The sequence below is a fragment of the Onychomys torridus genome, chromosome 3, assembly GCF_903995425.1.
Source record: "Onychomys torridus chromosome 3, mOncTor1.1, whole genome shotgun sequence".
NCBI classification, from domain to species: Eukaryota; Metazoa; Chordata; class Mammalia; order Rodentia; family Cricetidae; genus Onychomys; species Onychomys torridus.
Genome location: NC_050445.1, coordinates 104,070,302 through 104,082,058, shown reverse-complemented (window position 1 = coordinate 104,082,058; position 11,757 = coordinate 104,070,302). Strand labels below are relative to the sequence as shown.

Below are 11,757 nucleotides of genomic sequence, written 5' to 3'. Positions count from 1 at the left end.
GGCCATCCCTGGGCCCCTCAGCCTACTCATCACAACTCCCCACAACCTGCCCAAAGTTTTATCAGAAGATTTTCAACATTCACCCTTCCTGTTATAAAACCAATACCAGACAGCTAAGGTCTGCATCAGCTTTGTTCAGAGGGGCAATGTGACGCTGTCCAAGGCATAGCACATTCGGGAACGAGAAACCAGGTCTGTGACGGAGGCTAGGTCTTTCTGAAGACCATTCAATAGAAGGACTCAAGGTGGGTCAGACACCTGCACTCAGCCCATTTGTGTAGTTCTGGAAACTGAATGAGACCAATAAAGTCACTTGCCCAAGGTCACACAGTCAGGGGAGAAGGTGACTGCTGTCAAGGTGGGTGTGGAGCCAGAGGAGGAGGAATTATACCTTTCTTTTTTTTTAAACCAAGGGTAGCCTTTCTCCTTTCTGTTCCTGCAACTGGGTACCTAGATAAGTCCATTCACTCTCTGTGCAGATCCCAGTTCCACCTCCACTGCCTAAGGTTAGTAATAGTGCCCCCTAGTGGCTGGTTTGCTGCTACCTGCCCTAGAAGAGATGGGAGGGCAATAAAGGGAGGGGCCTTCCCAATCCTCCCCTTCCTTAAGGCCACATCCTGCAGTTTGCTCTTTGGGGATCAGCCCATGTCTTTCTGCGGGCCCTGTGGGTGGCTACAATACCCAGTAATGCTCCTGAACCCCGACTTTTCAAACTCTGCTGGCCCCCAGCCACTTCTATTCCTAGAGTCCCCTTCCCCTTCCCACAGGGCCTATCACCTGTCCCCTCCCACTCCCAACACCCCCTCCCTCCCCCATGACTCAAAGAGTCAACCAACCACCAGGAAACCCTTATGTCTCTTCTCAGGTCTCGGGGGTAGGGAGCACATGTCCCAGTGACATCTCCTGACTTCAGTGTCTCCTGGCAGCCTCCAATGTCCCCATCCTTCCCAATAAGTTCTAGTGGCCTTCCATCATTTGGGGGAATGTGAGCCTTTGAGAGATGCATCACGTTACTGAGTAGGTTCCAACTTCTGCCATCTATATGCTTTTGGTGACCCAGCGTGCTCTTGGGTGACCCAGTGGCTCTGGTGGCTGTGGCAGTTTTCTGGAGATCCCAAAGGTCAATTTCATGTGTGAACTTGACTGGGCTAAGAAGGTGCCCAGATAGCTGGTGAAATGTCGCTTGCCTGTGGGTGCCTGTGAGGGTGGCAGCCCTCACCTGGGTGAATGGGCACCATGCCCCCTGTAGAGGGCCTGGAGAGAAGAGCAAAATGGAAGCAGTGTGGACTTACTCACTCTCTGCTGGGGCTAAGGATTTCTTTCTCTCAGGCTCTCCCGCTGGGATGGGGCTACACCAGCAGCTTCTCTGGATCTCCAGCTCATAGATGGCAGGTGCTCTGCTGTGCCTCTGCATTCCCTACAGAACAGCCCTTTCTCAGCAGGGAAGGGAAAGGCTCCTCCCTGCTGAGTGATGAGCAGCTGAACTGATGGCTTACCTGTCTACTAACAGCTCTGTTCCTGGGGCTGCAAGAAGATCTACATGGGACACTTGGGGAAGTGTGGGCTAGCTGCAAGTTCTCTCTGGTCTCATTGATACACCACTACAGATAGCCAAGGTGAGTATTGCCTAAGAAAGTGGGCAGACTCACTAACTGCTCAGCACAGTCCTGCAGGAGAGGCCATGGAGGCAGCCCCTCCACAGGTAATCCCCATCCGGAAGGCTGTGGACACGGCTCTTTTTGACTAAGAGCAGGAACATTTGAGATGTGCAGAGACTGCCTACTGGGTATGTGGAAGAATCTGATGAGACTAGACATCAGCAGATCACTTGGACCCCCCCATCACCCACAGGAAATGTCCTGGGTCTTTGACTTCACTTTCAGACCTTCCCTCCCAGATTCTGGTTATTGGTAGTGTCTCACAGAGCTAGGCTGCAGAGCCACACTTGGCCAGCAGGGGTCACTAGCACACACAGCTGCCTGCTGGTGTGCCAGGCAAATTAATTCTTAAATCATGTAGGTTCAAAGGTCTGCAGCTCAAGTTTCTTGAGAAGGAAGGAGACACACGTTTTTATGACAGCCTCTTACTGACTTGCTGCTGACACCTGATTAAGCGAATATTCAGGCTGTCAGACAGAAGAGCCCTGAGCTCAGAGACTCATCTGACTCAGCAAGGAGAGGGACAAGGGGCAGATTCTGTGGTTTCTAAGCTGTGTGACTGGAAGGCAAGTCACTTGACTTCTCTGTGCTTTGGTTTTCCTTATCTGTAAAATGGGCAGGTGGTTGTGTGCATTGAAGAGAGAGATCTGTTGAACATTCAGTTCACAGGAAGCCTCTGTAAAGCAGCTGCCATGAACTGTACGTAGTACAGTGACTACAGGAATGGCAAAGGCATCCCAGGAGGCAGGGCCTGACATACCACCTCTCCTCACGTCGTCTAGTCTGCCATGCTGAGCAGAGATCACAGCCTTTAATTACAGAACCAAGACCGTTATGAAGGTGCATCCTGTGGATACCTGAAGACAGGAGGGAACCCAATAAAGACCGCCTGCTGGGAACAGTCACGTGGGAGTCTATCCACAGCTTTTAATTTTTTAAAAGGAGCAGACAGACAATCTTGTGCTCTTTGGGTTGCCAATAAAAAGTTTGTTATGCAAAACCGTCCAACCCTTTTCATTTTTAATAATACTGTAAATATCTCAGAAAGGATATATTGTATCATTTCTAATGAATATCAAAAAAGTTGACACAATGACATGTCCCCTTGCTCCCTCTTACCCTCCCTTCCTCCCTACAGTTACCCAAATACTAGTATGAAATTACAAAATAAAACAAAACAAGACAAAAAAACAACCCCCAAACCTCAAGCCTCCCTCTACCTTGCCCCATGAGTAATGTTAAGAGTGTCAAATGTTAAGGGCCACATGTAAAACACATGTGTCTGTGATGATAGACATTAGGGATCTGTCTGTCCATGAGGGAGTTGGTGGTGAGGAGCAATAGCAGCAATGGGCAGCCTCCCTCCTCAGGAGTGGTGGGGAACAGCAGTTGAGGACCAACTCCACAGGTCATCTTCAGTATGATGTTGGCCTTCCCAGAAGGAATATGTGGCCTGTTTGTGAGCAGCTGGGGCAGGGGCATGCCCTGGATACATGTACAATTAGCTGGGGAGTGCTGGGCATTTGGCTCAGCCATCTCAGACTTTAGGTGGAGGCAGGGGAGGGGGTTGGGGAGGGTGTGGCTGGGCAGAACAGCTCAGAGTCCAGAAGCTTTGGGGAAATAGAGCATTCAGGTCTTTGACAGGATACGGGAACTTTAGTGTGAAGAAATATCACCTTTCCAACAGATGAATCTTGGAAATTACAGGAAGAGAGAAAGGACGCCCCTCTCCCACCTCCCATCCCCCAATAGCTGGGCAGACAATGCAGCTGGAAAACCCAGCAGATGAGGAAGAGAGAGGTCAGTCCAAGAGGTCTGAGCCAGGCGGGAGGGCACAGTGCCAGCATCCTCCTGGGGACCACGTCTGCTCTCCATTTCCAAGGAAGAGCCTGAGGGATGGATGACCAGTTCCTCCCTCTGGTAAGTGTGAGTGAAGGCTCCTCACACCTGGGCAGGTGGAATAGCTCCAGAAGATGTCTGCCCACAGGATCTGTGGGAGTGGCAGGAAGGTAGAGAAGAGGGCAGGGCACAAGAGGGAGAAAGGAGTGGTATAAGGAAGGGGCCCGTGGGTGGAATCCAGCCCTGGGCCTCACTAGCTCCCCTGCAGGGATGGCCATAGATCCTGGCCAGGCAGCTGCAAGAAGAGGTGGTTGCTCTCTGCCCATCCCTACCAAGGAAGGAGGGACAGACTGATGGCCAAGAAGGTTGAAGAGATGGTAGGACCCCCTGTCACACAGGCAGGGGATGTGCTGGTCTCCAGGGATCAGGGCTACACTAAAACTCCAGTTGTTAGGGAAACACACTTCCCCAACATTGTTTGTGATAGGTTTGACTTAAGATAAGGTTGAGGGTGGGGGAGGGTCATAGCAAAGAAGGATGGAGAAGAGGCCTGCAAGTCTCTGCAGGTCAAGGTCAAAGCAGTCCTTCGAGGCAGTGAGGCAGGGAATCTTTCCCCACTTCAAGGGGAAGACTCCATTCTATCCCCTCCCTCAATCTGGGAGATGGAGAAACTGAGGCTCAGGGAGGGAAGGAAGTAGCCGCAGTCACTGGATGGGACAGTCATCAACTCCTGATTACTCAGGAGCCCTGTGGAGGCTAGGGTGTTTTCTTCACTGTCTTGCAACTTTGACGTGTGGAAGGTCCTGTCATTGGAAAAGGGGAAGACCAAAAGCAAACAACAAAACAGAACAAATTGTCCCTAGGGTACAGAGGAGGGTGAGCAGAGAAGGTCCGAGACAAGGTCAGGAATGACTGAAACCAGAGGCAGATAGGCTCTGCTCCCTCAATCCACTCGCCCCCAGCATAAAAGTTGACAGTGTAATACAAGGACTCTAGAAGACATGGGTTGAGCCACCCTAGGCCAGGATCTACTAGTCACTGTACAGAATTATCTTGGTAAGGTGGATATGCCCATGATCACAGGAGTGAGGTGAGGGTCCAGGGCACACAGTGGCCGGCTGGGAGTTAACTTGTTAATAGTCCTGTGCGGATGAGCAAGCCCCTAACATTAGGTGAAATACAAGGTTCAGGATTCATTTACAAGCAGGGAAGGAACAGGGGAGAAGGATCCGAGTGGCTGGTGGGACTCAGAAGTGCGTCTCCTTCTCTGTGATGGCAGAGATGGTACCGTCGCCCTTGACCTTGGCCTCACAGTCATTAACGGTCACCGTCCGTGGGCTGGCCCCAAGCTTGCCCCGCATTTTCAGATCAGCACTGGGGACTGTCAACTTCTGTAATTTCTAGATGGTTGGAGAGAAGGCTGTGTGAGCAATGCTGCTGGGGCCCAGGGTCTGTCCACTTCTGCCTCCCCAGCTGTACAGATGTTCCTTGGTGCTATGGAGCCATCAGACGGAGGGCCAGGCCCTGGCTTTGCCTTGCTCCTCACTTCAGGGTGAGGCATTACCTCCTTGAGTTCCCACCACCAAAAATGGGGATGGCTGAGGTCCCACTCTGGGCAGTTGGTGAGAAATAAGGAGATGGAGACACTTAGTCCCTGCAGCATGGCTGTGGAAGGGGACCAAGACTAGAGAGTCAGAATCAGGGCCTGCCACTCCATTCCTGCCTTGGCAGCAGGGGGAGCTGAGCTTTGAAGTGACCTGATGGTTGTGCCAGCCAGTCTCCTGACCTCTGGCTGCATCCCTCTATCTGTGGGCCAGGATGGCAGGCGCTGGCTGTCCAGAGGCTCAGAGACTTCCAGGGCTACTGATGTAAATATTGGTTAATCAGAGTCCTACCCTGCCCTGGGCTTGTCACCATGCCACTGCAGTACAGGGGAAGCTCCCTGTACTGAGCTCCTCAAGCTATGCCTAGAGGCAGGCATCATCCCTAATGCAGCCTCCACTCATAGCCCCAACCTCTCAGAATGCATCTTGCGCATGGGCCCCACCTCAACACCGTTTGTACTGCCCTTGGACCAGGACTCAGGAAGCCCTCCTGAGCATGGGCCCTTACCTGAAAAAAGGCTTCAAGGACTTTGGAGTGGCTTAGAACTCAGGGACAAGGTTGGGTCTCCATTTTTAGGTAAAAGCCATGCTGGCTAGGTAGGATTAACACTCAGATTCATGGGAGCTGATTAACCCTGCCTCCTGTGTGCCAGGCTCAGGATGTGAATGCACAGGTCTCCAGGCCTGAAGCTGGGCTGGATCAGAGGCTCACTCTGTAACAAGCCTTGCTGTCTGGGTGAGCAGGGTATGAGCTAGGGTGACAGGAAGAAGCTAGGAAAGGGCTCGTAACTACCAGGAGACTGCTGGAGGCCTGAGCCAGGGTTCCCAGGTCCGTTCCCTCTGGACGGTTTGGTCTCAATATCAATTAACCAACTGCCCTTGACCAACACCTCCTGTAAGCAACAAAAGGGACCTTCTCCATCCATCTGCCTCTGCTGGAGCCCAGGAGGAAGCATTTTTAGATGGCACTTGTGTCTCCCTATGGCCTGTCAGAGCTGACATTTGGCCAAACCTCAGTTCAGACCCTGATTCAAATGCTTTCCCTGTAGGAATCCCCAGACTGTGTACATCCTCTAATAATTCAGGGTGCTGTCAGCCTGTTTGGCAGGTAGGGGGGCTTTAACCCAGAAATCTCACAGAGGTGCTGCTGGCACATTTTAAGGATGAACACCTGCCAAAGAGGAGCCTGCCACAATTCCCCTTCCATCCAGCCCCAGCCCCCTACCCCTGCTTCCTCCCCAACTGCTCACCTCGGGCAGGGTGCCCTCTGTCTTCCACACCTTGATGAAGATCCAGAGCGGGATACATAGCATGGAGGACAGAGCCATGAGCCAGCCAATGCCATAGCCCCAAGCTGGGTATGTGTACACGTTGTTGTACTTGAGGGGCTTGTACTTGACCAGAAAGAAGATGAAGATGCCCTGTGGAGAAGCAGATGGAGGTTCTTGGTGGTGTCCCTCAGCCCTGACCTACTCCAAAGGTCCAGGTATCTCAACTTTCCACAGTGAGCCTGAGGTTGAAATATGGGGGAAGCTGGTCTGATGGTCAGAACACAGGGGCTTGGGACCTCTCCAGGGCTGTGATGTTTGTCCCCTTTCCCAGGATCCTCTTTCTCAGCTTCTTCCCACTCAGAGTTTATCTTAGGGCCCTCTTGAATCTGTTATTCTGACCCCTTCAGTTGGGAAGATAAGCTCTGATGCCCCCAGAGACAGGCCAAAGAACAATGAGACCATTTTTCTGTTGAGCTTCCTCTCACCACTGCTGGCCTGGGGCCTGGGTCCAGGGACAGAGCCTAAACCTTGACCTTCCTCAGGGCCAGCCTCAGCTGAGCTGGCTGGAGCTGACGAGTGGCTAGTAAGCAAGCGAAGGGGCTGGAAAAGGCTTTCTGCAGGCCTTACCGCACAGATCCCAGGGGTCACAACTTTCCAGCACCACTTGATGAGTGACAGTGGCCGGTAGCCAATCATGTCCTCGATGTTGTCATAGAACCGGTTGCTTCCTATCCGGAGGAAAGCAGACAGGCATAGGTGTCTCAGAGCAGAGGTAAGGGGGGCCTACCTTCCCCAGCATGGGACACGGAGTGCTTGGGCTTGAGTGTTGAGTGCCTGCATGGATATCTGGGTCCCTTGGGTGGCATTATTAGGTGTGAGAAGTGCAAAGTCCTACTGTGCTCTGGGAAAGAGGGCCCTACAGAGGTCCTTAGGTCAATGGTGGAGGTGCGGCTCCCTGTTCCCTGCTAGAGATGTGATGGTTTTCTCCAATACATACCCCCACCATGAGAGGCCTTCACTAGGACCAGAAGCAACGAAACCACTCAATCTTAGAACTCCAGAACCATGAGTTCTGCTAGCCCTCTACTTCTTAAGTAGCCCAAGTTGGGAATTTGTTCGCAGTGGTGCAAAACCAATGAACACAATGGGCAAGGTGAACATATGGGTGATTCACAGGGGGTTTGGGCTCTGGAGGCGAGGGCCTTCTGGGCTGCTTGTGTGTCTAGTGGTTATTGCTCCCAAGCTACATTCGGTTTATCTTTGAGACAGCAGATCTCATCCTGATTTGTGTGAGGACCAGAAGGCAAAATGAATGAGGGTGTGGCTCATGCCAGTTGCTCTGCCTCAGATCTCCCTCTGGGGCACAAATGGGGAAACTGAGCCTCAGAGTAGGACTGGCCAGAGATCGGGTGTCGGGGTCCTGAACAGCCTATGCCAGTGGAAAAACAGGAAGGTGGCAGTAAGAAGGAACCTGAGTCCCTAGGGAAAGTGCCTAGATAGACAGAGCTTGCCAGGCCCCAGGGGCCCAGCCTCCCACTTACCATACACCCAGCCAATGCAGACACACTCAAAGATGGCCACAAAGAGCAGGCACATGCCACTGGCAGCATATGAGTCAAAAAGCTGGAAGATGTACATGCCTCCCTGCAGGTAAGAGGACAGACACACAGACAGACACATGGGAAAACAGGGTCAGTAGGTAGCCTCCCTGGCATCCTCTCTCCGCTTTGGCAGCTGCCAGCCAGTGACCTGCTCATCTCTAGTCCGAGTGCTACACTCTCTGCAGCTGGGTGTCACCAGGCCCTGTCCTGTAGAGATGTTGGGGTTGTAGGTGGTCCGTGGCTTCAGAGGCACCACTGAAACCAGAGTGGAGGGCAGACAACTTCAACACCTTTCCCCAGAGGGTCAGCTCCAGCAGCCTCCAGGCAGGCCTTACTGCTGCTCTTGTCCTCTCCCATCTTTTCATAGGCTTAAAATTGCCCTTGGCTCCCTCCAGTCTGCCCCACCAGCCGTTTTCAGGCAAGTGGCCCCACTTTGCATTTGGTTAAGTTCTTTCAAAACTCAGCCAAAACGTCACTTCCTCTGAGAAGCCCTCCCTCCTCAGCCTCACTCTGGGTTTCTAGACTTCATTGTCTGAATTCACAATTTAACCCTAAAAGTACCCTGTGGGCAGCTGAGAGCGCTGAGCTCTGCCCAGGAAGCCCCCGCACCTTGGTCCTTGCTGTCCCTCCAGCCCACAGTAGGTCCCCTAAAAGATGTAAGTAGAATCAGCTAGAGCATGGGGTCTGTGACGTGCTACTGTCTGGCTTGTCCAGAGCTCAGAAATGGACACATAGTAAGTGCACAGCTCATCTTTGGGATGAATTACTAATGAAGGCTTGCCTGTGGGCTCACTCTATAACACATGGTCAGCCCCTTGATGGGTAGCCTTCATCGACCAAAGTGAAGAAACCTGGCTTCAGAGTGGGCCGCGTCTTCCAACAGAGGGCCCAGATAGAAAGAGATGTGAAAAGCATGTCTTTAGTGCTTCTATTATGCCCTCCACCACCATGGACCCCAGCTTCTCCATCCTTCCAACACAGACACAATGCTAATGACTTCAAGTGATCTTCCCGGGCCTCCAGTCCCAGTTTACAACCACTGGAGTATCCAGCTTCATGGACTGAGTAGCTACCAGGTTCTCCTCTCCAGGGAGCAGCCGCAACCATGCAAGCCATCCCAAACCCCTTTGTATACTCTGTTCCCTTAGAGAGCCCTAACAGACCTCTTGCCATTCCCCCAACAGTACAATGTACCTCTTCACATACTGTTTATATGATGTTAGGTATTATGAAGAAACCAGAGATGACTGGTCCAAGGAAAATAGGAGGGACCCAGGAATCTGCAGATTGGTTGTTCATGGGGCTTCTGGTGTGACGGGATAACCGTCTGAGCAAGTCTGGAGATAAAGTTCAGTGAGGATTTGGGGGTGGTGAGAGCGTGGGAGGAGAAATCGGGGAGAAGAGGCCAGGTCTGGATTTGGGCAGAAATGACATATGTAAGGAAAATCTTCCTGGTACATGAAGAGCACAGATGCAGGGAAATCAACATGAAAGAGCTTGGAAGGGTCAGTTGGAGAAGTCGGGGAAGTCGAGGCAGTGGGCTAGAAAGCCAGAGTGCAGTTTCAGGGCCTCTTGTGTCTGCCAAGGGGTCTCACTTGGAACAAGAGTCCCCCATCACATCCCTTGGGCTGTCTCTACCATGTATATTCCATAGCTTGAGACCATGTGTTCCCTCATTTGTCTCCTCCGAAAACTGACGTAACATCGTAAGGAAGACAAGGCCACCACATAACACCAGTGTGAAGAGAGGGTTGAGTGTGAAGGGCGCGTGGAGACTGTGGCTATCTGCAAGGCCCATGTACCATCTGGACACACGGTTCTGGCCGATGGTTGTTAGGGGGCATGGGTGTGAGGTCTGATGTGCAGGTTTTCTGGAATGTACTAGAAGTCAAAATTTTTACAGGAAAAATAATCTCTTTTTAACATTATTGGTGATATCTTCATGTTTTGAAAAACATAGGGAGGGTGTAGCTAAATAATCCCCAGGCCCTGTCTGATATGAGGCTGCCTGTGATATCAACAGTGGGCATTAGTCTGTCTCGTCAGCTCCAGGCATGGGTCTGAGGCACCTGACCAGCAATGAGTTTGGCTTTCTGAGTTCAAACTAAAGCTGCCCCTCCTAACTGCCACAGATATCATTAAAAAAGAACTAAGTAGCTTTCCATGAACTTCCCAGGAATGCTTCAGGTCACACATTGGTTTCCGCTCAGTCACAGGCTGCATGTACCAAAGACAACTTCTGAGTCTTGCCAGGCCCAGAAGAGCAGACCTGTCTTTACAGGCACTTGGGAAGCGGAGGTGGGAGAATCACAAGTTCAAGGTTGGCCTCCTCCACAGAGCTAGTTCACATCTAGCCTATTCAATTTAGTGAGACCATCAAAATAAAAAGTAAAGAGGGGTAGGGGTATAGCTCAGGGGTGGGCTCTTGCCTAGCGTGAGTGAGGTAAGTGAGTCCAGCATCAGCACTGAAAAGGACACAAGGCAAGACATTTGCTGAGTCTAGGTCTCCTAGTGCCCTGGGGTCTGGCTCAGTTTGTGCAAGAGTGCTCTATGGTCTATGGCCAATTTTCTTTCTTTTTCTTTTCTTTCTTTTTCTTCTCTTTCTTTCTTTTCTTCAAGACAGGGTTTCACTATGTAGCTCTGGCTGTTGGGACTCCTCTACAGACCAGGCTGGCCTCAAACTCAGAGACCTACCTTCCTCTGCCTCCCAAGTGCTGGGATTAAAGGCACACACACCATGCCTGACTATGGCCCAGCTTCTTAAGCTGTGCAGGTCACATACATGAATGTGGAGGGTGTAAAAAACTTGGCAAAGACCAAAGGATTCTGACTGCACCACAGCTGAAAATTAATTCAAAATCAAATTTGTAAGAAGTCAGAGGTGTTTCCCAGCAGTGCTCACTGGTGCTGCACCACGTGGCCTCACCAGAGCCACAGTTCTGAGTACATGACACTCAGCACCAATGCATACTGCCTGAAACATTTCAGAGTCAAGACTGCACGTTACGAACTTCAGTGTTTTTACTGTACATATAAAGGCATCTGCTCTTCCAGAAACATAATGGTTTAATTATGGAAAACAAAGACTTTTTACATTTTCTCAGTCGTTCTTCAGTGTGTATCAAGTTAAGATATCTTTGCATTATATTATTAGAATGTTTGATATTTCTTTTTATACTTAATAAAGTGTGTGTGTGTGTGTGTGTGTGTGTGTGTGTGTGTGTGTGTGTGAACTGTGCTTTGTTCATGTGTGCAAGCCAGAGTACAACTTGTGGGAGGAGTCAGTTCTCTCCTACCATGTGGGTTCTGGGACTAAGCTCAGGTTGGCAAACTTGGTGGCATCTTTACTCACTGAGCCATCTTGACAGCCTCAGAGTGTTTAGTCTTAAAAACTGCTGTTTAAGTTGCATGAAAGATCATTCAACAAATTTGGAATTAGGACAGAATTACAATTTCTGAAAGTACCCTGAACATGCTTCTGAAGTTATGAACTACATATTTATACAACCAGTGTTCTCAGCATTGATGATCATAAAATCAAAATATTGATCAACTCTGAAAACTATTAAAGACATTCTGCATCCTGTAGTATCAAATATTCAGCCAAAATTTGATTCTTTATGTAAGCACATCTACCTCAGTATGCAATTTTGCCTTTGCTTTAATAAATGACAAAATTGTATGTACACTAAAGAATTTTTTTTCAAAGAAATTTCTTTATAATATATTATCAGCAAATGTTTGGTTTGTATATTATTTTTTATTATTATTATGTATATGAGTA

General features: G+C 50.3%; 1 protein-coding gene across 1 annotated transcript in view; it reads right to left on the bottom strand.

Annotated features, from left to right (window-relative positions):
* Window positions 1-2,565: 2,565 nt before the first annotated feature.
* The window catches only part of Slc6a11 (solute carrier family 6 member 11), a 121,580-nt gene continuing 112,388 nt past the window's right edge, over window positions 2,566-11,757 (bottom strand). The window contains exons 11-14 of the mRNA XM_036181726.1: window positions 7,914-8,016; window positions 7,000-7,100; window positions 6,352-6,522; window positions 2,566-4,897 (exon numbers count right to left, since the gene is read on the bottom strand). Of these exons, the coding sequence (XP_036037619.1) occupies window positions 4,745-4,897; window positions 6,352-6,522; window positions 7,000-7,100; window positions 7,914-8,016 (528 nt within the window). The 3' untranslated portion in view covers window positions 2,566-4,744. The remainder of the gene's footprint in view (window positions 4,898-6,351; window positions 6,523-6,999; window positions 7,101-7,913; window positions 8,017-11,757) is intronic.